This window comes from Dendrobates tinctorius, unplaced genomic scaffold (assembly GCF_039654945.1).
Source record: "Dendrobates tinctorius isolate UK_male_01 unplaced genomic scaffold, ASM3965494v1 ptg000089l, whole genome shotgun sequence".
Taxonomy (NCBI): domain Eukaryota; kingdom Metazoa; phylum Chordata; class Amphibia; order Anura; family Dendrobatidae; genus Dendrobates; species Dendrobates tinctorius.
The window spans coordinates 6,159,939-6,186,495 of NW_027361757.1; the positions used below are offsets into that span (position 1 = coordinate 6,159,939).

At 41.2% G+C, this 26,557-nt stretch overlaps 1 protein-coding gene across 4 annotated transcripts in view; it reads right to left on the reverse strand.

The window, feature by feature from the left end:
• The window catches only part of PALD1 (phosphatase domain containing paladin 1), a 433,079-nt gene that overhangs the window by 45,203 nt on the left and 361,319 nt on the right, over positions 1-26,557 (reverse strand). For all 4 annotated transcript variants that reach the window (XM_073585784.1, XM_073585788.1, XM_073585787.1 and 1 more), the window contains one exon: positions 20,040-20,195. In XM_073585784.1, coding sequence (XP_073441885.1) covers positions 20,040-20,195 — 156 coding nt within the window. The remainder of the gene's footprint in view (positions 1-20,039; positions 20,196-26,557) is intronic.

A 26,557-nucleotide genomic window follows, 5' to 3' on the forward strand; every position in this document is an offset into this window, starting at 1 on the left:
TTTGCAGTACTTTTGCCTTATTGCCTGTCTGGAAAGTTGCAATAATTTCTATTAAAGGCTTTGTGGGCAAACTGCAATAATTATCATTATAGTGCCATTTGCGAGTCCATCTGGATGCAATATCTGAAAGGCACTATTTTCCTGCAGTATTAATGCCTAAGGGTATGTGCACACGTAGTTTTTAGTCTCTGCGGATTTTGTAGAGAAAACCGCAGGAAATCCGCAGGACAAAGTGCTGCGGTTTTTCTGCGGATTATCTGCGTTTTTTCTGCGGTTTTGCCCTGCGGTTTTACACCTCATAATGGATGAGGTGTAAAACCGCAGCGTTTCTGCACCAAACAATTGACATGCTGCGGATTGTAAACCGCAGCAAAACCGCGCGGAAAAAAACGCAGCATGTGCACAGCTTTTTTTTATTTCCATAGGAAATAAAGGTACTGTACAACGCAGCAGAATCTGCTGCGTTTCTGCAGAGCCAAAAACACTGCGGAAACACAGCAGAATCCGCAGCGTGTGCACATACCCTAAGGGCCTGTTTGGCAAGTTGCAATTGGTATTGGGGCACCAGTGTCATTGTATTATTTACCTAATACCTGAAAGATCTACAAGAATATATGAATACAGAGAGGTAGAGAATCCATTATAGGAATATTTGATAAAACGGATATCTCTGTTGAATACGAGTCGAATTTATATCTTTAGCACAACAGCTTTTCATTTTGTGTGTTGTTTGTTCTGAGCACCTTGCACTTTATTTTGGAACTTAAACATTGTGGAAATACATCCAATTGCTACAATACATTTATAATTAGGAGTGGATTTACCAGTGCTATTTTTGTTGGATTACTAACTATGGCAGGATTCCTTTCAACATGAATTGACACAAACATATGGATATCTGAAGCTAGGGATGTCTTCTCAGATCATACGTTTGTACAGAAGAGATACACTCCCTCATACAATGCTGCTTTTAAAGAATTGACAAAAAACATATAAAGACCAGATTTCATCGTGGTGGGAAGTGCAAACTTTGGATAACTACATTAGGGCTGGAATAGTTCCACGACATCTAAGAATAACTCTTGCACCAGGATATAAATATAAGAGCCCGGGATTAATAGCAAAATGGAAAAAGGAGGCAACTGAGAGCTCCATTAGGCTAATGAGATTATTATTGGAAGACGAAAAAACTACGTTAAATAAGTTAAGTGACACCCTAAAAGAACAAATCGAGGTCAACAAAAAAAATTTGCTGGTTAATCCGATTTCTGAGCAAAAGAGCTGAGTTTACAAAATATAGTCTTGAAAGACTCCAGTTCCACCTAAAGGAACGGAAGCACAAACTCTATTATAGAGTTTTGCTAGAATTTAGGGAGAATAAAGCCTACTCTGTATCCCTGGGTCGTAATCTCAAGGTCCCCGAAACAGACATCTCCTCCTCTGAGGCGGAAGTCTCTGATACCGAGACAAGACCTAAGTACCAGAGAGGAAGAGGCAGAGGTGGTCGGGGTGGAAATAGAGGAGGGAATAAAAGGTCAACACAGAGGGATTTTTTTTTTTTTTTTTTTTAGACCTGAGCTACCCTCTAAGGAATTGACAAAATACCCACAATTCCCCGTAGAACCACAAGTTCTCAACCCCTCAGCACGACCTTTAACAGATACCGAGATTTGTGTCCTCAGCAAAGGGTTATCCTTTGTCCCCACGACTGACTATGATTGTTTTGAGACAATTAAAGATCTCCACTTGTTTGCACCATTTAAGTTTGCGAGCAAACATTTTGTGAAAAAGGATAAAAGAACGTCAACCGAATTGGGTATTGATGATAGCTTATTGGCAGATGTGCGTTTTTTTATTTCACCTAGGGGACCCCAATCCCAATGTAAGAGGGGATGGTCCTTTTACTCATTTCAAAAACAAGAGCACAAGAATGCCACCCCAAACGGGAGATTTAAGTTATATTGATGTTTTTGTTAATCTAGTAGCCAAGGATTTGATGGAATTGACTAGTTCCACCAAAGTCAACTATCACAATCTTTCTAGGGAAGAGATGAATAGTTCAAGGAATCTGGAAAAGGACTGTAGTATTATAATCAAGCCCTCTGATAAAGGGGGAAATGTGGTGGTCATGGATATATCACAATATAGGTCCATGTGCACTGCTATTTTGGAGGATTGTGACAACTATGAAGTATTAACCAATAATCCAACAAGTAAAATTGCTAACAGCCTTACTAATTTGATTAACGAGGGTTTTGATGCCGGGGTAATTGACATCAATGAAAGATTTCCTCATCTCGGCACACCCTGTGATGGCTACATTCTACAGACTTCCGAAAATCCACAAAGGATAAACCCCCTTAAAGGGAGACCGATTGTAGCAGGTATTGGTAGTGTTACACAAAGCCTAGGTCTTTACCTGGATCAGGTACTTAGTCCATTTGTTCTCTCTTTGAATTCGTATGTACGAGATACTACTGACTTCCTCGGAAAATTGGAGGGGATTTGTATAGATACTGACATGATACTGGGGAGTATAGATGTGGAAGCACTATACTCCTCAATCCCTCACGAAGCAGGTTTGAGAGCAGTTGAAAGCTATTTACAAATGAGAGGTCGACAGTATCATAGACATAACGATTTTGTGATGAAGGCCCTCGATTTTTGTCTCACCAATAATGTCTTCCTATTTGACAACAAACTCTTCCACCAGCTCAGGGGCACAGCAATGGGGTGCCCTTGTGCCCCTACGTATGCTAATTTGCTCCTGGGCTGGTGGGAAGAAAATATTGTCTTTCATGACACATCGAATGATCTGGGTGACAAGGTAGCGCTATGGTTGCGCTATATTGATGACGTGTTAGTCATATAGAGAGGCACCAAAGGGGACTTTGAGAATTTTGTGAGAGGTTTGAATGACAATCAGATACGACTTCATTTTACCTATGAAGCCAGTGAATGCAAACTGGCGTTCCTTGACATCATAGTCCAAAAAGGCTAGAATCGGGAGTTATTTACCAAAACTTACCTGTTGTGAATTAACTTTCTGGCCTACCTCTGGTTACTAGTGAAGGTAGTGGAGCTGGTTATATTGACAGAGGGGTCACAAGTTCTCTTTCGGGCTCCCTCTGGTGGTTACTGGAGGTAATGGAGATGATCTAATTAACAGAGGCCTGCCACCTGATAATGAGGAGGATGACTGGAGATCTGGAGTTTCAGACTGGATTTAAGACAGCCGACTCCCTCTATCCCTGCTGGTGATTTTTCCTGCCTCCTGAGGTCTTAGCTGAGCATGCAGGGACTGAGCTGGAAACTAAGTGTTCTTTTGCTATTGTTCACATTTGATCTGGTTTTGTCTATTTCAGTTTTGTGTTCAGCCAGCTCCGGCTGGGGCTGTGCTGAATTTCCATCCTTATGTTACTGCTTGTGTCAGTTTGCTTTTGTCCCTTATTAGATTGGCCTCTTTTTGCTCTGTTTTCAGAATATACCAGAATGCTGATATAGTGGGCGAAGTCTAGTGACTTCAGTATTTTTTTATCAGACATGTTGGGCATTTTTTGCAGGGTTTTTTGCATGATTGCAGACAGCGTCTTTCCTGTCCAGTCTAGTTAATGTGGGCCCCATCGTTTGCCTTGGGGTTGTTGTATGATGAACCGAATGCTATTGATCAAGCTGAGAAAACCCTATTGGCATTGAACCAGGGTTAGGATTCTGCAGAGTTATATTGTCAAAAATGCCGAAAGTGGGCGGTCCTTACTACATGGAATGACGGTGCCTTAGCAGCGCTCTTTCGGAAGGGTTTGGCAGAAACCGTAAAAGATGTTATGGTGGGATTTCCGTTCCCTCGCGTCTTGTTGATTCTATGTCGTTAGCCATTCAAGTTGATCGGCGTATACGTGAGCGAGCGTTGCCGCCATTTGAACGAACGTCTGAACCCATGCAATGTGATGGGTTTTGTCTAGGGCGCAACATCAGGAGTTTAGAAGGCGTAATAAGCTGTGTTTTTTCTGTGGAGATGCCTCTCATTCTATTTCTGTCTTCCCTAAATGAGAAAAACGTTTTGCGCACACATATGCTGTGGGCAGTGTACAACCTAAGTTCCTTTTGGCAATTACTCTGATCTGCTCCTTGTCTACATTTTCCGCTAAGGCTTTTATAGATTCAGGAGCAGCTTTGAATCACATGGATTTAGACTTTGCTAAACATTGTGGTTTTCCCATGATACCCCTGCGGACTCCTATCCCTTTGAGGGGTATTGATGCTACTCCTTTGGCGGAGAATAAACCCCAGTTTTGGACCCAGGTGATAATGCGGGTCGCCCCCGGACCACCAAGAAAATTGTAAATTTTTGGTGTTGCACAATTTGCATGATACTATTGTTAAAAGTGCCTGCTGGTTTACCAAGCTTGACCTCAGGGGGGAGTATAATCTTATTTGCATCAAGCACGGGGATGAATGGAAGACGGCGTTTAATACTCCGGAGGGACATTTTGAGTACCTGGTGATGCCTTTTGGGCTCACTAATGCCCCTTCTGTCTTCCAATCTTTTATGAATGATATTTTCTGGGACTTTGTGGATAAGTTTTTGATCATTTATCTGGATGATATTTTGATCTGTTCCAGTGATTGGGATTCTCATGTGGAACATGTCCGGACTGTGTTCCGGATTTTGAGGGAAAATTCTCTGTATGTTAAGGGATCAAAGTGCCTCTTTGGTGTACAGAGGATTTCATTTTTGGGATTTATTTTGTCCCCGTTGGCTATTGAAATTGCCCGGCCAAGGTACAGGCCATTTATGATTGGGTTCAACCCACTTTGAAGGCTCTCCAGAAGTTTTTGGGTTTTGCTAATTTCTATCGTAAATTTATAAGTAATTTTTCTGGTATTGTCAAACCACTGACGGATCTGACCAAAAAGGGCGCTGATGTGGTGAATTGGTCTCCTGAGGCAGTCTTGGCATTTCAGGAGCTTAAGCAGAGATTCACTTTTGCTCCGGTTCTACGGTAACCTGATGTCTCACTCCCATTTCAGGTGGAGGTAGATACTTCTGAGATTGGTGCAGGAGCCGTTTTGTCCCAAAAAGATCCGGTGGCTTCTAAAATGAATCTCTGTGCCTTCTTTTCTCGAAAATTCTCCCCATCTGAACGTAACTATGACGTGGGGAATCGGAAATTGCTGGCCATGAAAGGGGCATTTGAAGAGTGGAGACATTGGTTGGAGGGAGCTAATCATCAAGTTGTGGTCCTCACCGACCACAAGAATTTGATTTATCTTGAATCAGCCAAACGCTTGAATCCTAGACAGGCTAGGTGGGCCTTGTTTTTCATGCGTTTTAATTTTGTGGTCTCTTTTCTTCCGGGCACTAAGAATGTCAAGGCGGACACCCTTTCTAGGAGTTTCTTTGCGGATTCTCTTATTGTGACCGAGCCTACTACCATTCTAAATGAGGGGGTAGTTTTTTCCGCCATCTCACCCGATTTGAGATGTGCCCTGGAGGAATTTCAGGAGGACAAACCTGAATGTTGCCCTATGGGAAAATTGTATGTTCCTGATCAGTGGAGGAAGAGACTAATGTCTGAAATTCATTGCTCCGCGTTGGCTGGTCATCCAGGTATTTTTGGTACCAGAGATTTGGTGAGTCAGTCTTTTTGGTGGCCTGCCTTATCTCGTGATGTCAGGAATTTTGTGCAGTCCTGTGGGACTTGTTCTCGGTCGAAACCCTGTTCTTGTTCTAGTGGGTTGTTGATGCCCCTGCCGGTGCCCAAGAGGCCATGGAGTCATATCTCAATGGATTTTATTTCTGATCTTCCTGTCTCTCAGAGAATGACTTATCTGGGTGATTTGTGATAGATTTTCTAAGATGATCCATCTTGTACCACTCCCAAAGTTGCCATTTTCTTCTGAGTTGGTGCCCTTGTTTTTACAACAGGTGGTTCGGTTGCATGGGATTCCTGAGAACATTGTGTCGGACAGAGGAGTCCAGTTTGTTTCCAGATTTTGGAGAGCTTTTTGTTCCAAACTGGGAATTTAGTTATCTTTCTCCTCTGCATTTCATCCTCAGACCAATAGGCAGACTAAGAGAACAAACCAGACTTTGGAGTCCTATTTTAGATGTTTTATATCTGCTGATCAGGATGACTGGGTCTCATTTTTGCCCTTGGCCGAATTCACGCTAAACAATAGAGCTAGTTCTGCCACTTTGATGTCACCCTTTTTCTGTAACTTTGGGTTTCATCCTCGATTTTCTTCAGGGCAAGTGGAATCTTCGACCTGCCCAAGTGTGGACACTGTGGTAGAGAGAATGCAGCAGATTTGGGACCAAGTGGTGGATAAGTTGTCTCTCTCTCAGGAAAAGGCCCAACGGTTTTCCAACCAGCATAGGACCATTGGTCCCCGGTTTAAGTGGGTAATATGGTTTGGTTGTCATCATAGAATATTCCTATGAAGGTTGCATCTCCAAAATTTAAGCCAAGATTTATTGGACCTTATAAGATTTTGTAGATTCTTAATCCTGTTTCTTTTCGATTGGCTCTTCCAGTTACGCTTAAGAGCCATAACGTGTTTCATAAATCTCTGTTGAAGAGGATTGTGGAGCCAGTAGTTCCTATGGTGGCACCTCCTGACCCTGTATTGGTTAAAGGCAATGTGGAATATGAGGTAGAGAAAATATTGGATTCTCGTTTGGCTAGACAGACTCCAGTACTTGGTCAAATGTAAGGGTTATGGCCAAGAGGATAATTCTTGGGTCTCTGCTTCTGACATTCATGCCGATAGATTGGTTCATGCTTTTCACCGGGCCCATCCTGATCGGCCTTGTGGCGTGGATGAGGGTTCGGTGACCCCTCAAGGGGGGTACTGTTGTGAATTCACTTTCTGGCCTACCTCTGGTTACTAGTGAAGGTAGTGGAGCTGGTTATATTGACAGAGGGGTCACAAGTTCTTTCCGGGCTCCCTCTGGTGGTTACTGGAGGTAATGGAGCTGATCTAATTAACAGAGGCCTGCCACCTGATAATGAGGAGGATGACTGGAGATCTGGAGTTTCTGACTGGATTTAAGACAGCCGACTCCCTCTATCCCTGCTGGTGATTTTTCCTGCCTCTTGAGGTCTTAGTTTCCAGCTCAGTCCCTGCATGCTCACCTAAGTGTTCTTTTGCTATTGTTCACATTTGATCTGGCTTTGTCTATTTCAGTTTTGTGTGTTCAGCCAGCTCTGGCTGGGGCTGTGCTGAATTTCCATCCTTACATTACTGCTTGTGCCAGTTTGTTTTTGTCCCTTATTAGATTGGCCTCTTTTTGCTCTGCTTTCAGAATATACCAGAATGCTGATATAGTGGGCGAAGTCTAGTGACTTCAGTATTTTTCTATCAGACGTGTTGGGCATTTTTTGCAGGGTTTTTTGCGTGATTGCAGACAGTCTTTCCTTTCCTGTCCTGTCTAGTTAGTGTGGGCCCCATCGTTTACTCAGTCTATTTTCCTACCTGCGTTTGTGTTTTCATCTTATCTCACCGACAATATATGTTTGGGGGCTATCTATTCCTTTGGGGTCTGCTCTGGGACAGTTTAGATTTCTCCTTTCTTGCTTTAGGCTTATTTAGTTCTCCGGCTGTGTCGAGGCGTCTAGGATCATCGTAAGTACACTCCACGGCTACTGCTAGTTGTGTGGCTAGGATCAGGGGTCTGCAATCTGCTTAGTTACCAACCTCTCTGGTTTTCTGTGGCTTAACTTGGTCTTGCTTTCCTCCTCGGTGACCAAATCATAACACTACCAGAAGCCCACTGCGACAAACTCCCTTCTTAGATGGGAGAGCAGTCACCCTAAGCCTTTGAAGAAAGGCATCCCGAAAGGGCAATATTTGAGGATGCGCCGAAATTGCTCAGATATGGGCAATTTTAAAGAACAGGCGGATGACTTATAAGCGAGGTTCCTTGAAAGAGGATACCCAAATAATGTCTTGACAGAGGCATATAAGGCTTCTTTGGTTAAAAAAAAAAAAACTGTGGGGACTAATTGAATCCCACATCATCAAAGACTGAAGAGAATTTGTCACGCTTTATCACAAAGCTTTCTAACGGAGCAAAAGAAGTTAGAAAAATTCTGGAACGCCACTGGTCTATTCTGCGCATGGACATGGATGTCAGGGACACGAATGGACCTGTCCCTCAGGTCGCCTTTCGCAGGGGTAGATCACTGAGGGACAGGTTAGTCCATAGTCATTTCCAACCCCCAAAGAATCAGACATGGTTGGACTCCCCACCAGCAGGATGCTTTAGGTGTGGCAAATGTAAATTTTGCGTGCATGTCTCACCCGGAAAAACTTTCGAAAGCAACAGTGGAAAAGTGTACTCTATTAGACAATTTCTTAACTGTCAGAGTGTGGGTATAGTGTACAAGGCAACCTGTGAGTGTGGCATGGGATACATAGGAAAAACCAAAAGAGAGTTTGGCAGAAGGATAGGAGAACACATAAGAGACATTGTGAATGAAAGGGATACGTCTATAGCTAATCATGTCAACAAACACCATCAAGGAGACCCTAAGATCACTTTCAGAGGGATCGATAAAATCAATCCACCTATAAGAGGCGGAAACTGGGACCAAAAGATCCTGCAAAAAGAGACTAAATGGATCTTTTGGTTACAAAAGAGACTAAATGGATCTTTTGGTTACAATCCATACATCCAAATCGTCTCAATGACCAACTTTCCATTTTTTCCTTCATCTAACATAGGGACTTTTAGGGTCATTAGAGAGGGATAGCCGCCGTTGAGTGGGGACGCCACTTGCGCAGGTCCTAGGGTGCCAATCTCCGCATGAGGTAGGGAACAGGTAAAATAGGGGCCCTAGGGACAGAGTAGTTGATCCTCTCTTTTCACCCTTCGGTGTTTGTGTCTGAGAAAGTCGGTTGGTCTAAGTGCATATGTCATAAAAACTGTCCTTTATCCATTATGATTCCTTGAACTGTTAGAAATTCATCCCTATCAAAAAATTGGTTGAGTTTACATATCTCTTTATATAAAAAAATGCATCTGGGATCCCTTGAGATATCCAAAATAGTCTTCATGTGATTCGGTACCTACATGTAGTCAAAGGATTAATGATCCATTAGATAAATTGAATGGATTATTAAGTTCGGTTAATATTTAGCTGAAATATAGAAGGCTAAAGAGGGCCCATGTGGGAAGTGGGTTTTCCCTTATGTATCCCTTAATATTCCCCATTGTAAGCATTAAAGTTTAGCGCTTGCGCACTGACTGGCTGTGGCGAGTTTAGTATGTCATGTATCCTTATGGGAGGTACACAGTCATGTCGTTTGCATGTCAGTCATATTCCCCTCCAGTAAGAGCAGCGCTATTTTGCGCATGCTCAGTGGCAGATGACCGCGCTCTTAGCGCGCCGAGCGTTCCACAGAACGAACGCACAGATGATGCTTGCGGTCCAGCCACAGGAAGCTGCATTAACAAGAAACTAGAAATGCTTGTCACTCCAGTCAGCAAGGCACTAATATAAAAGTGAATGATGCGCTACCATGAAGCACACATTATGGCAGCTTGGGCATGAAACGGCCACCTGTAACGCTTGGCTACATTGGCCCCAATTGACTCCCCTGATGAGTAAACAAAACGCGTCGGGAGAAGGGGTATTGTATTCACCACTAGGGGGATGAAGGGACATCTGAAAAAAACCTGCAATTGGTGAGACCGTTCTTTTTATATGCCATGGAGTCATCTTTTTTGTCTTGCTAAATAACCTCTTATGAGAAGGATGTGGGGTAAAAAAATGGAATGCATGACAATGATAGGTCTTTTTTTGACAATAATTAATTACTGTGACTCGCATATAGCTGTGTACCTATGAAATCCCTAGGAACTCGCAGTACATAACTGGAGTCTAATTAGGGTATAAAGCTTGTTTGTGCTTTTTTTGTGGACAGTGCACCAAGTATATATGAATGAGGGCTATGCCAAATGAGTGGACAGACCCATACTAATGCTGGTAACACTGCATTAAGAAATTATTTGGGTGTGACGTACTGTATCAGCCATATTGGGCTTTTGAAAATGTGATAAGCCACTGTGTCACTGATTATTGGCCTGTTGGGCAATCTGCAATGGATGTCATTATGGTGTCATCTGTGAATTCTTTTGGATACAATATTTGATTAGGCACCATTTTTTTGCAGTACTGTTGCCTTAAGGCCTGTCTGGAAAGTTGCAATAATTTCTATTAAAGGCTTTGTGGGTAATCTGCAATAATTGTCATTATAGTGCCATTTGCGAGTCCATCAGGATGCAATATCTGAAAGGCACTATTTTGCTGCAGTATTAATGCATAAGGGCCCGTTTGGCAAGTTGCAATAATTGGTATTGGGGCACCAGTGTCATTGTATTATTTACCCAATACCTGAAAGATATACAAGAATATATGAATACAGAGAAGCAGAGAATCAGTAATAGGAATATTTGATAAAATGGATATCTGTTGACTACGAGTCGAATTTATATCTTTAACACACCAGCTTTTCGTTTTGTGTCGTTTGTTCTGAGCACATTGCACTTTATTTTGGAATTTTAACATTGTGGAATAGTTATATTTGATCCTTATCCAATTGCTACAATACATTTATAATTAGGAGTGGATTTACCAATGCTATTTTTGTTATATAATTTGACTGACTGAAAAGCAGAAGACAATAAATCCACTTCCAAATCCTGTAATCCTCAACATGTATCATGCTAGATTATATACTTATCATTGAAATTGCAACACCAAGAAGGAAAAAAGTCATGGACTTATGGAAATTATGAAATTGATTGACATGTTAATGATATGCAAATTATGATAAACGGAAAGAAAATGTTCTAAATATCAAGAATTATTCTATATCGAGTATGTGTTATATGCAGAAACCCCCACACTTACATACATTGTCTGCTATTAATTAGGTTATTAGTGGTTATCTGAGGAATGTTCTGCCATGCTAAATGCAATTGGGCAAATCATCAAAACCTTCTGCTGGCAGCTCCCTCTGAAATTGCCGACAATTACATTCAAAGTCTGGAGACACTGCAGTCCATAGTAGCACGTTTAAGTCATGGAGGATACTCATAGTAGCACGAGCAACATGTGGCTTGGTGTCTGTATTGAAGAACAGCTCCTGGGACTCTTTGGAGAACTTGCCACAGGTTCCAACGCCAAATCAATGTAATGCCAAGCTGTTAGTGTACCTGAAAAAGAAGACTGGAGAGATTTTCCACTCCACTCTTATTCCAGGAGTAGTACCTGTTCTCTGCAGACCGGATATAACTTCAAGAGAAATTTGCTGTCTTCCAGGTGCAAAAATTAAAGATGTGTCTGACAGGATATCAGGACTCTTCAGACCTACAGATGACTACCCATTCCTGCTACTACATGTGGGGACAAATGACACCGCAAGAAATGACCTGGAAACCATCTGCAGAGACTTTGAAGACTTGGGCAAGAAAGTGAAAGAACTGGGAGCGCAGGTGGTCTTCTCTTCCATCATCACAGTGGATGGCCATGGAACAAGGAGGTGGAATAAGATTCTGCAGGTTAACAACTGGCTACGTTGATGGTGCCGTCAGCAACAATTTGGATTTCTGGATCACGGAGTGAATTACTTATACGATGGACTACTTGCTAGAGATGGGGTGCACCTTACGAAGGCTGGAAAGCATGTATTTGGAAGTCGCCTTGCTACACTTGTAAGGAGAGCTTTCAACTAGAACATGGGAAGGGAAGCAAAAGACCAGAAAAAGCCATACACCTGACAAATGCTATTGAGAACTCTACTATTAGAAGTGGAAAGGAAGAACAAAGACAAAAGAATCTAATTAATAAAAATATTGGAGAAAGAGAAACCTATCACAAACTAAAATGTTTCTATACTAATGCACAAAGCATGGGCAACAAACAAGGAGAATTGGAACTACTAACACAGGAAAAGAAATATGATGTCATTGGAATCACTGAAGCTTGGTGGGACAATACACATGATTGGAATACAAGACTAGAAGGATACAACTTATTTGCAAGAAACAGACTTGATAAACGATTAGGGGGTGTCACATTGTATGTTAGAAACGCGTATATCTGCACAGAGATTGAAGCTTCAGAGACTGGGAGTTCTGTGGAAACTGTTTGGGTAAGAATAAAAGGACAGAACAATGGAAAGGACACCATTGTAGGCATTTACTACAGGCCGCCTGTGCAAGCTGAAGATATGGATGAACTCTTTATGCATCAAATGGCCAAGTTCTCCAAAAAATATGACATAGTTGTCATGGGAGATTTCAACTATCCAGACATTTGTTGGGAATCTCTCACAGGCAAAACTAACAGGTCAAGGAAATTCTTATCCTCTCTTGCTGACAACTTTATCTTCCAAAAGGTAGGGGAGAAAACAAGGGGAACTGCTACCTTAGATCTAATCCTTATAAACAGGGAGGAAATGGTTGAGGAGGTAAAAGTAGCTGAAACCCTAGGAGGTAGCGACCATGCTATTTTAAAATTTTGGATAACTAGAGGCGGAAGACCTGTGAAGACTCAGACGTCAAGGTTAGATTTCAGAAAGGCAGATTTTAAGGGATTCAGAAAGAGAATTGGAGGGATCCAATGGCTGGATATCCTTAAAGACAAAAATGTCCAGGAAGGATGGGAAATCTTGAAAAATGAAATTCTCAAAGCACAGTTGTTAACAATTCCGAAAAGAGGGAAGAATAGGAAGCATTTAAGGAAACCAGGATGGATGAACACAGAACTTAAGCACATGCTAAAAAGGAAGAAAAAAATGTTTATAAAATGGAAAGAGGGAGGCATATCTAAAGAAGAATATAATGCTGTCTGCAGAACCTGCAGGGCACAAATCAGATTACTAAAGCTGAAAATGAATTGAGGCTTGCAAGAGATGTCAAAAGCAATAATAAAGGATTTTGGGGATATGTCAAAAGTAAAAGAAAAGTCAAAGATGCTATAGGATTTTTACAGGATGAAAATGATGAAATGGTAAGACAGGATGTTGAGAAGGCTGAACTTTTAAATTCCTATTTTGCATCTGTTTTCTCTCAGAAAGGAAATGTAACATCAACTTCCTATTAAGGGAATAGAAGAATCCAGGATATCTATAAACAGAAAGATAGTGAGGAAACACTTAGCTAACCTAAATTAATTCAAGTCTCCAGGTCCAGATGAATTACACCCCAGAGTACTGAAGGAGATAGCAGAATAAATTTTTGAACCCCTCTCCATAATCTTTGAAAATTCTTGGAGAACAGGAGAAGTGCCAGAAGACTGGAGAAGAGCAAATGTTGTTCCTATCTTCAAAAAGGGGAAGAAGGTGGACCCAGGCAACTATAGGCTGGTGAGTCTGACTTCTATACCAGGAAAGATCTTTGAACAAATTATTAAACAACATGTATGTCAATACCTGGATAAGAATGAAGTGATTAAACAGAGTCAGCATGGGTTTGTAACTAATAAGTCATGTCAGCCTAACTTAATTTCCTTCTATGACGGTATCACTGATTGGGTGGATCAAGGAAATGCTGTAGATATAGTATATCTTGACTTCAGCAAAGCATTTGACAAAGTCTCTCATGCAATCCTTATTGACAAAATGACTAAGTATGGAATGGACAAGGCAACTGTTAGGTGGATTCATAACTGGCTTAGTGATCGGACCCAAAGAGTGGTCGTAAATGGCTGCACATCCAGTTGGAAGAATGTCTCAAGTGGGGTACCACAGGGCTCTGTCCTGGGCCCTGTATTGTTCAACATCTTTATCAACGATTTAGATGAAGGAATTGAGGGTAAACTGGTAAATTTGCTGATGACACAAAGCTAGGAGGGATAGCTAATACTAGAGAAGAGAGAGAGAGGATTCAAAAAGATTTAAATAAACTGGAGAAGTGGGCAGCAACTAACAGAATGGTTTTTAACAGGGAGAAATGCAAAGTACTACATCTGGGCAATAAAAATGAAAAAGCATATACAGAATGGGAGGAATAGGGCTAAGTGACAGCACATGTGAAAAAGACTTGGGTATACTAATAGATCACAGACTGAATATGAGTCAACAGTGTGATGCAGCAGCAAAAAAAGGCAAATGCAATTCTAGGATGTATTAACAGAAGCATACAGTCTAGATCACGTGAAGTCATTATTTACTCTACTCCTCTTTGGTCAGACCTCATCTGGAATATTGTGTCCAGTTTTGGGCACCACATTTTAAAAAAAGACATCAACAAACTGGAGCAAGTTCAGACAAGAGGGACCAGAATGGTGACCGGTCTGCAAACCCTGTCTTATGAGGAAAGGTTGCAGGATTTGGGAATGTTTAGTTTGCAAAAGAGAAGACTGAGAGGAGACTTAATAGCTGTCTACAAATATCTAAAGGGCTGTCACATTGTAGAAGGATCAACTTTATTCTCATTTGCACAAGGAAAGACTAGAAGCAATGGGATGAAACTGAATGGGAGGAGACACAGATTAGATATTAGAAAAAACTTCTTGACAGTTAGAGTGATCAATGAGTGGAACAAGCTGCCACGAGAAGTGGTGAGTTCTCCTTCAATGGAAGTCTCCAAACAGAGGCTGGACAGACATCTGACTGGGATGATTTAGCGACTCCTGCTTTGAGCAAGGGGTTGGACCAGATGGCCCAGGAGGTCCCTTCCAACTCTACGATTCTATGATTCTATGAAAGCCATTTCATAGCTTTGCATTCGTGGTCTCATCAGATTGGAAGAATAGTGAGTAGTGATACTTTCTGCACTGCAAGTGAAATTAAAGGTCACATCTCAAGCCTAAGACCGTGTTCTACATAGACCAACGGAAGCCGTTTGAACAACATTGGGCTACGAGCCAGACGTCCAGTTACATGTGTTTCATTAACCTCATGACACAGCTCTCAAAGGCTATCATGATGCAGAACAAGATGGTAATGGAGTCTGGAATGGATGTCTATCCACTTCAACGAGGAATCTTGTGTTTGTCTTGGATGCAATTATTAGTTTGAGACCTGCCTGGAGACCATTTATGTCATGAAGAGGATTTCACGAGAAGCCATTTTCTAACAGAACATCACCAGGCCACATGTTGCTCCTACTACTGTGAGCATCCTGTATGGCCTAAATGTGCTACCATAGGCGGCAGTGTCTCCAGACTGGTCTTCCATTGCACACATCTGAGATGTCATTGGTAAGCATTTGCAAAGGTAGCTGCCATTAGTGGATCTTGATGATTTGCCAAGAACATTCCTCAGACAACCATTAATAACCTCAATGATAGCAGTTAAGTCCTGTAAGTCCATTTCTGTGTGTGACACTCACGTGATACGGAATAAATTGAGATGCTTTCAAAATGTTGCATTTGCTAACACAAAGCAAAGAGAAAGAGAAAACACAGACAACCTAGTGGCCAGTGAAGGAATGATTTTTTTCTCAGGGGATTTTTTTTCACAAGTTTAAAAATGTTTAACTGAACAATATTTAACACCATAAACCATGTTAAATAGGTCTTGGCAAATGGACAGACTACAACAGATTGAATCATTTGTATTGTCATAGTCCCCTACATTTCCAGAATGTAATCTGTCATGAAGAGATCTCTAGCAATTGTAGGTAGTTGATCATTATATGATTCCATATCATCGTTAAGTCCAGCTATATTATATATGCATGTGCTAGTGAAATCACAGAAACTTGGGCATTCTGCCAAAATGCATTAAGTGTTACCATTCATGATATAACCACATTCTCACAATTCAGACACGTTCCTAGAAGTAGTTACGCTTGCCTTAGAAATGAAAACATATGTGCCATGCTGCTCTGCATCAGCACTGCAGGAGATCTTATATTTAACAAATCCAGCTCCACTCTGATTCTAAATGGTTTGGTGTGTTGTGTTCTGCTGCTTATTTGATCTACTTTGAAAATGATGAATGGTGAGAATGTGAGACTGTACATGGCACAAGTAGAGAATGGAAATGGATCTGCAAGTCAGAAATAAATTACCAGAAACAATAAATACAGCAGAACGCCAGCAATCAAATATTACCCCACAGACATTGCAAATTGCTTGGATGGGTCCAAGTTCTCCTGGGAAAAAAAAATGGAATTACACGTGAAATTTTGGAAGAATATTAGGATATGTGCACACAGCATTTTTTTCAGGTGGTCAAAAACGCTCGTTCTTAAAAGTGGAAGACGCTTCATGAGTCACTTATTTTCACTCAAATTTGTAAACTTAAGGCTCCGTCTCACATAGTGATATCATTAGCGAGATCGCTGAAGCATCACCGATTTTGTGACGCAACAGCGATCTCGCTACATGTGACACACAGCGGTTACTTTTGGAGTGTCTTTTGCAGTGTGATTTTCCAGACTTTTCATTATAAAAAAGCAAAAAAAAATGTAATAATGAAGAAACAACTAGCAGTTCTGGAAGCAGAAACGCTGACACACGGGCATCTTCTGGGCATCGTTTGAGTCATCCCATTGAGTTGCATTGGAAAGTATTGAGCGACTTCAGAAGATGCCTGAAGAATGGGTAGATCACTTCTTTTAACCAATTGAAATCTTGTCAGGTCAGGTCTTTCCTTGGTTTCTATGGCTTAGAGCAGGAAGTTAAGACTCTGCCTACAGGCCTGCCCCAAAGCACGGACATATCATTAACTTAAAACTTCTAACACTGATTACACAAGAACCACAAGACTGATTTCTTCAACTCAGGTATAATTTTAATCAGTTTAACACTGACAATGCCTGTAGTTTACTTAGCAAAATTCTGCTGACAGGTTTGCTTTAACAAAGGATAAAAAAAGCTAGGACATTTGCATGGCTAAAGTATTTAGTTTATAAAATAAATAAAAGTTTGCCGGGCTTGACAAGTGGACGTTTGGAGCAGATGCTCCTCATTTATTAAGAGGTGCACTCTTAAGCAAGATATGTGGGGTAGCAAACTCTGCCGCTCATCATGAATTTCACAAGCGGGGTCGCCTGCCTCAGCTCTACCCACTTTGTCAAAGCTGGAGCAAGAATGGAGTAAACAAAACAAGTGTCACTTTTCTGCATAACCTCATGTTTGTGCAAAAAAAATTCTGAATGTTCAAAGCTTTTTTGCCAGAATTTTTGGAAAAAAGTTTTCATGAATTGCCCCCTATATACGGAAGGTATTTTCATATTGTGTTTTTTTAAAGGCAGTGAGCAGATTACAGTTAACAAAACATTATGTTGGGCATTACTACATACAAATATATGGAGATCAAAGCTGCATTTTCAATAATGTCTACCTTAAAAACAGAGCGAGCGCCATGTTTACAACTTGTCAGACAAGATGGCGTGTCCTTGCTGAAAAGGAGGTCTTTTACTGGAAAGGGAAGTGGCGTAACTTGGAAATTATAGGCCAGTAAGTTTAACCTCAACTGTGGGTAAAATCCTGGAGGGTTTTCTAAGAGATACTATACTGGAGTATCTGGAGAAGAATAACCTTATGACCCAATATCAACATGGGTTTACAAGGGACCATTCCTTTCAGACTAATCTGATAAGCTTTTATGAAGAGGTAAGTTCCAGACTGGACCAAGGGAATGCAGTGGACATGGTGTACAGGGACTTTTCAAAAGCTTTTGATACGGTGCCACACAAAAGGTTGATACATAAAATGAGAACAATGGGGATAGGGGAAAATATGTGTAGGTGGGTTAAGAGCTGGCTCAGGGATAGGAAATAAAGGGTGGTTATTAATGGAGCACACTCGGACTGGGTCACGGTTAGCAGTGGGGTACCACAGGGGTCAGTTTTGGGCCTGCTTTTTAACATTTATTAATGACCTTGTAGGGGGCATAGAGAGTAGAATTTCAATATTTGCAGATGACACTAAACTCTGCAGGGTAATCAATACAGAGGAGGACAATTTTATATTACAGGAGGATTTATGTAAACTAGAAGCTTGGGCTGATAAATGGCAAATGAGCTTTCATGGGGATAAATGTAAGGTCATGCACTTGGGTAGAATGAACAAGATGTATAATTATGTGCTTAATTGTATAACACTGGGCAAAACAGTCACTGAAAAAGACCTGGGTGTATGGGTGGACGACAAACTCACATTTAGTGGCCAGTGTCAGGCAGCTGCTGCAAAGGCAAATAAAATAATGGGATGCATTAAAAGAGCCATAAATGCTCATGAGGAGAACATAATTTTACCTCTATGTAAGTCACTAGTGCGACCACACTTAGAATACTGGGAACAGTTCTGGTCTCCAGTGTAAAAGAAAGACATAGCTGAACTGGAGCGGGTGCAGAGAAGAGCGACCAAGGTTATTAGGGAACTAGGGGTCTGCAATACCAAGACAGGTTATTACACTTGGGGTTATTTAGTTTGGAGAATCGAAGGCTTAGGGGAGATCTTATTACAATGTATAAATATATGCGGGGACAATACCAAGACCTTTCTAATGATCTTTTTACTCTTAGACCTGTGACGGGGACAAGGGGGCATCCTCTACGTCTGGAGGAAAGAAGGTTTAAGCATACTCACAGATGCGGATTCTTTACTGTAAGAGCAGTGAGACTATGGAACTCTATGCCATATGAAGTTGTAATGAGTGATTCCCTACTAAAATTTAAGAAGGGACTGGATGCCTTTCTTGAAAAGTATAACATTACAGGGTATATACACTAGTTTCCTTAATATTGCGTTGATCCAGGGAGCTAGTCTGATTGCCGTATGTGTAGTCGGGAAGGAATTTTTTTCCCCAATGTGAAGTTTGCCACATGGGTTTTTTTTGCCTTCCTCTAGATCAACATGATAGGGGAAGTTAGGATAGGATATGGGTTGAACTAGATGGACTTCAAGTCTCCCTTCAACCTTAATAACTATGTTACTAAGTAATGTGTGTGACTTTGTACCAAATTTTTGAAGCAGATTCCTCACACAAAGTAAGCCAACTAATAGGTGGCGTAAACTTCAACTACATTGCCTTAAAATTAGACATTTATGAAACAGCACAAACCACTTTGATAAATCTTGCACATTTTAACACTGTCTCATCTAAGATTGGCACAGTTAGACAGTTTTGATAAATATTCCACAAAGCTCTCCACAGATCTGTACCACCCTACATCTCCTCCCTCATATCCATCACCCTACCCATGCCCTCCGTTCCACAAATGACCTAAGACCAACATCCTCAATAATCCAAACCTCACACTCGAATCTCCAAGTCTTCTTGCAAGCTGCACCAATTCTCTGGAATGCACTACCCAGGACAAATTCAATTAATCCCCAATGCCCACAGTTTTAAGTGTGGCCTAAAAACGTGCTTCTTTAGACTGGCCTATTGCCTTACCTCACTTATGTGATGTTCCAATTTTACCTTTACAAAATGTTCTTCTAAATCACAACCCTTGTAGCATCTGTTCACACAACCTCTATGCACTTAACAGTCTTCTGTGTCTGTACTTCTACACATACTGCTGGTGATCAATTCATGCAGCGTTATGTGAATACACCATTTATTATATTGATGGCTGGACCGTACAATACAAGCACTTTCTTTCCATTTACCTTTTGTGTCTCCCCTATCTCCTCATAGATTGTAAGCTTACCAGCAGGGCCTTCACTCCTCTTGGTATCTGTTGAATTATGTGTTTACGCTTATGTCTTTATTGTCCGTACAAGTCGCCTGTGAAGTGCAGTGGAATATGTTGGTGCTAATATTATGGTTTTCTTATATAGCGCTATCATATTCTGCAGCGCTGTACATACATCATCATCACTGTCCCCAATAGGGCTCACAATCTAATTTTCCTACCAGCATGTCTTTAGTACGCTACAGAAATAAGAATTTATTATTTTTCAGAGCCATTGTGTGTCTTGAATTCTCTCTGTATTACTCTATACATACAGTAAGATTTCAAAAGTGCAGGCATTAATAAAGGATAAAGGGAAGACGTATGTGAAAGCGAAATGACAGAACGTTACAAGTTTTGGATTTACAACTGTTGATCTACGCACCTCATACATCCACTTGCTGAAGGGTCTCTGCCATGTATCCTTCTTCTCTAAGTGAAGGTAAGCATTAAAGAGGATCAGGTAAATGTATCTCTCCAAATACTGCAGACTCCGTAGCTGAAGTAATTGCATTTCCTTCATATTTTTGGCTGTTTTAATCTGTCAACAAAAAGAAACCACCTTTGTAAAAAGCAGATAAAAAGCTCAAACAAAAATGCTCTAATTCATTTTACTCATGCCAAGTTGTAAACATATTCGGTTATTACATACAATTAGTGGTGTGCAACCTGTGTCTCTCTAATGATAAAGTACAAACCGCACATGCGGCACTGCCGGCCACCAAACAATCCAGACCCATCATTTCTACAATGTTTTATTCTCTTTCTATTTTACATTTGATTATGCAGTCTTTACAGTATATATGCGGCATCATTTCTGCTTTTAATATTGAATGCTTAAATCAGTGGGCACTTTTATTGCTTGACTACAAACCTAAAAACCAGGCAGCATGTGGATTGGTCACTTTTAGTAACATCAGTGAGTAATAATGAAAATCAATATCTATAACTACTATATAAACCTCGATGATAATATTACCAGAATTAGTTTTGTTGTTTGTTTGTTTTTTTAAAGGCACCCTAACGAAGAAACCATTAATGAACTGAGTGAAGTGGTCAACCATAACCATCCAACTGCAATTTAAAAAAAATGTCAACTTGTCAACATAAGGGTGTACTGGTAGCAGTAGATTTTGCGAGGATTACAACATTACAGTTTTTCATGAGTTGGATCTGTTATTGCAGCTTAGCTCAACTGGAGTAAATGGCCCTGAGCTGTAATACTTCACATTTGATTTGCGTAAATCAGTAGTGCATGCAAATATATAAAACGCACCCTAGAGTCCCCACTCTTCCCTTCTCCTATTTGCTGAGAACCTTGCTACATACTATACACCCAAAAGACATTGTACTGAGCGTGCGTGAAGCAAACCCAGTGTTGTAGTGGGCATCGCATAAAAGGGTTGGCAGAAATGCTTAGACTATCCATACGTGGAGACATCGAAATTCCTATGCAATGTAACAGATGGGACAACACAAAAAGCACAGAAGGTGGGATCACGTGAATCATGTTGCGATCACAAGAAACATTAACTTTAGCAAGTACATTTTGACAACGTAATTGATTGAAGTGTAAATGTTTGGCCCCCAAAAACCTATTTTATTTTAATTTTTTCTTAGGATTTACATTTTGTAAACTTTACAAAGCTACAGCAGAAAAATAATTTGGTTGGGGCACAAATAACAAATATGTTAAAGAAATTAATGCTTCTATGAAAGACTCTGATGAGGATGTTAGAGACTTATTTTCTAATGAAATATATTATGGTAGGCTGTGAAATGCATTCAGGTCTTCTGGAAGCCTGCCATTCCAGCAACCAGGGCCTCATTAAACCTCATCACTGTACTGCACTGTGTTTATTTTGTTTAAAATGTTTTATTAACAGACGGCCACAGATTCTTGGAGGTAATTAGTTTCCATACTAACAAATTATGTCCTTATACTAAAAACTACACTATATGCTGTATAGTGGATCTACTGACTAAATGCTGACAAAGCCTTGTATCATGTAAGATCAAAATATTAGCGATTTATGCTTTAGGTTTTTTTTTTGCTTTTAGCTTAGTTTTTTCGAGGCGATGCATTTATTTACAAATAACTTTTTGTAGAGCAAGAAAATATTCTGTATGGGGAATACAGTCTCAAATATGATGTTAAGGTCCAGTTATACTGCATGATGTGCAGTGCTAAACAACAGTCAAAAGGCAACATGTTTGCTGATAGGCGGTTACTTCATAGTCTATTTACACAGGCAGATTGCACCTCAGATGCACTTGCTGTGATGGATCCGTTCAGTGCACGCGTCTGGGTGGTCACCATCTCTACAGGTTGTAATGGGATTTGTGCTGGTTGTGTCTACGCCTTTATGACTCATCATTACACGCGCATTGGATAATATTTGTGTTTAGGATTCCAGTTTGCCTTTATTTTGTGGGTGGTTGGGGGGGGAATTTTCTATTTTGCATCCCATAATATAACCATACTTACTTGTCATGTATATCCTTTTACAATGGAATCACTCATTCATAATATTGATATATCTATAAATATGATTAGCATGATTTCCCATGATCCCTGAAGCACTTGTATTACTTATCATAAATATGACATACAGTGGGGAAAAAAAGTATTTAGTCAACAACCAATTGTTGATAAAAAGATGAGAGAGGCCTGTAATTGACATCATAGGTGGACCATAACTATGAGTGTCAAAATGAGAAAACAAATCCAGAAAATCACCTTGTCTGATTTGGCACGATTTTTCAAATTATGGTGGAAAATAAGTGTTTGGTCACCTAAAAACATGCAAGATTTATGGTTCTCACAGACCTGTAACTTCTTCTTTAAGAGGCTCCTCTGTCCTCCACTCATTACCTGTAGTAATGACACCTGTTTTTTCCAGTACAAAAGACACCTGTCTACAACCTCAAACAGTCACACTCCAAACTCCACTATTGTGAAGACCAAAGAGCTGTCAAGGGACACCAGAAACAAAATTGTAGCCCTGCACCAGGCTGGGAAGACTGAATCTGTAATAGGCAAGCAGCTTGGTGTGATGAAATCAACTGTGGAAGCAATAAGAAAATGGAAGACATACAAGACCACTGATCACAAGAACGGCGAGCAAAAATCCCAGAACCACACGGAGGGACCTAGTGAATGACCTGCATAGAGATGGGAGCACTGTAACAAAGGCTACCATTAGTAACACACTACGCCACCAGGACTCAGATCCTGCAGTGCCAGATGTGTCCCTCTGCTTAAGCCGGTACATGTCTGGGCACGCCTGAAGTTTGCTAGAGAGCATTTCGATTGTCCAGAAGAGTATTGGGAGAATATTATATGGTCTGATGAAACCAAAGTAGAACTGTTTGGTAGAAACAAAACTCATGTTTGGAGGAGACAGAATGCAGAGTTGCATCCAAAGAACACCATACCTACTGTGAAGCATGGGGGTGGCAAAATCGTGCTTTGGGGCTGTTTCTCTGCAAAGGGACCAGGACGACTGATCCGTGTACATGAAAGAATGAATGGGGCCGTGTATCGTGAGATTTTGAGTGCAAATCTCCTTCGATCAGCAAGGGCATTGAAGATGAAACATGGATACGTCTTTCAGCATGATTATGATCCCAAGCACACCACCAGGGCAGCGAAGGAGTGGTGTTATGAATGGGTCACCGAGGAGGAAAAAACAAAACAAGCCAAGTCACAGAAAACCAGAGAGGTTGGTAACTATGCAGATTGCAGATCCCTGATCCTACCACACAACTAGCAGCAGCCGTGAAGCGTACCTAAGATTTGCCAAGACGCTTCGTCACAGCCGGAGGACTAAATAAGCCTGAAGCATGAAAAGGGGAAAACTAACTGCCCCAGAGCAGACCCCAAAGGACTAGATAGCCCCCACACATGTAATGACGGTGAAACATGATGAAGGCAAAAACACAGGCAGGAAAATAGGCTGAGCAAATGATGGGGCCCAAACTAACTAGAAAGGATAGGAAAGGAAAGACACTGTCTGCAATCTGCCAAAAACCCTACAAAAATAATGTCCAACACTTCTGATAACAAAATTAACCCTGAAGTCACTAGACTTCTCCCACTATATCAGCACTCTGAAATATTCTGAGACAGAGCAAAAAGAGGCCAATCTAATAAGGGACAAAAAGCAAATTGGCAAATATGGATAAATAAGAGTGGAAATTCAGCACAGCCCCAGCCGGGGCTGGCTGACCACACAAAAAACTGAATAGACCAACAAAATCAAGTGTGAACATTAGCAGAAAAACTTAGCTTGAGCTGACTGGAACAAAGCTGAGAACCAAGACCTGACAAGCCAGAAGGAATCACCAGCACCAGAATAGGGCGTCAACTGTCTTAAATCCAGTCTGAGATTACTGAGGTCCAATTGTCATCCTCCTTATCAGGTGGCAGATCTCCATTGATTAAATCAGCCTCACTACCTCCTGTTACCACCAGAGGGAGCCTGGAAGGAGAACTCACAACTGGTAAACCAGAAAATGACCTCACAACAGAGTGGCTTCATAAGAAGCATATGAAGGTCCTGGAGTGGCCTGCCTAGCCAGTCTCCAGATCTCAACCCCATAGAAAACCTTTGGATGGATTTGAAAGTCCGTGCTGCCCAGCGACAGGCCCAAAACATCATTGGTCTAGAGGAGATCTGCTTGGAGGAATGGGCCAACATACCACCAACATTGTGTGCCAAGCTTGTGAAGACTTACAGAAAACGTTTGACCTCTGTCATTGCCAACAAAAGATATATAACAAAATATTGAGATTAACTTTTGTTAATGACCAAATACTTATTTTCCACCATAATTTGCAAAATAAATCTTGCCAAATCAGACAAGGTGATTTTCTGGATTTGTTTTTTCATTTTGACTCCCATAGTTCTGGTCTACCTATGATGTCAATTACAGGCCTCTCATCTTTTTAAGTGGGAGAACTTGCACAATTGGTGGCTGACTAAATACTTTTTTTCCTATGTTCTTATCCCTCCAAGCTGAGGCTAGTCGCCTCTTGTACTGTGTGACCAATTAATCTTACCTACTCTTGAACATAATAAAGGTTATTATTTTTTATACATTGTTGTGATGAGCTATATGGACATATGGTCGCTTTTCTATATATCATGACTGGATATAAAGACAGAAGAAAAAAGAATGCAAATACCCTTATACTGTATATAGTAGAAAGTATTGTATTTATTTTTTGTCCAATTTGATCAAGAGGACGACCATCAACTCCACACTAATACTAATACTGTATTGACACAACTTTCCTTCACCAAAATGTGCTCAGTGCATGGATAAGAAAGTCTCTAGGTAAATTAGTTTAAAGGATACATTTTGAAAGAATACTGGCAGGAATGCAAGCTTCAGGATCCCACACTTGCATCAGTATATCTAACACTAATAGAATGTCATCATTTTGCAAGGAAACTAACATTTCCTCACAATATTGTGTCACCTAATATTGTGGATATTAAACTCTTTGCACTAAAAACAGTAACAGCGTTTGCTATTTATAAAGTGTTTTCCAAGTGGCAAAGAAAAGTGGGAGCATAAGGCTAGTTTCACACTAGCGTTACAGCGCGCAGCGCACAGCCGCCACTAAGCTCCGCCCTCAGCCGCGCCCCCTCCGGTCAACTCCTCCTCTGATCGCATGATGCTGCTTGCGATCAGCGTACCCTATATTTAGCGTTGGGTATGCTGGTCGTGCGCTGGCACACTTTTGCCGATGCATCCGCCCTTTTGGCATTGCCCCGACGTGCGCCAAACACTCTGTGTTGAATTTTGTGCGCTCAGCACAGTGCCAAAAGGGCGGATGCGCCGGCAAAAGTGTGCCAGCGCACGACCAGCGTACTCAACGCTAAATATAGGGTACACTGATCGCATGCAGCATCATGCGATCAGAGGAGGAGCTGACCGGAGGGGGCGCGGCCGTGGGCAGAGCTTAGCGGCGGACATGCGTTGCGCCCTGTAACAGTAGTGTGAAACTAGCCTAAGACCAGTTTCACCCATCAGTGAAACACAAAATGTTCTCATATAGGAAGACAAGACCCGAACCACTAAGTCTCCAGATCTGAGCTAATTGTTTCATATACAGTTAGGTCCATATATATTTGGACAGATACAACATTTTTCTAATTTTGGTTCTAGACATTACCACAATGAATTTTAAACAAAACAATTCAGATTCAGTTGAAGTTCAGACTTTCAGCTTTCATTTGAGGGTATCCACATTAAAATTGGATGAAGGGTTTAGGAGATCCAGCTCATTAACATGTGCCACCCTGTTTTTAAAGGGACCAAAAGTAATTGGACAATTGATTCCAAGGCTATTTCATGGACAGGTGTGGGCAGTGCCTTCGTTATGTCATTCTCAATTAAGCAGATAAAAGGCCTGGAGTTGATTTGAGGTGTGGTGCTTGCATTTGGAAGGTTTTGCTGTGAAGGAAACATGCGGTCAAAGGAGCTCTCCATGCAGGTGAAACAAGCCATCCTTAAGCTGCAAAAACAGAAAAAACCCATCCGAGAACTGTATGCCTATGAAACAAATATCTTCGGTGAGGAGACCATGCAAATGTAAGGGCATTGAGGGAGCGATCACAGTCACCGCACACTAAATAGGAGTGCGACTAATCCCTCCCGGCACATTGATTCACAGTGTTCTCTGCAGTATGAACTGGCTGTCAATCAAAGTGCCGAGATATAATGCACAAGGGTATGTGTTGTGAGCTCATCTGTTCATTCATCTTTTGTGTCCGAGGATCTCCCTCTTCTGGTGAAGGAAGGTAGTGAGGCTGATTACCAAACACCTGATCAGGTGGATGGTGACTGGGTAACGGGAACTTCTGACTGGATATAAGGCAGCCGACGCCC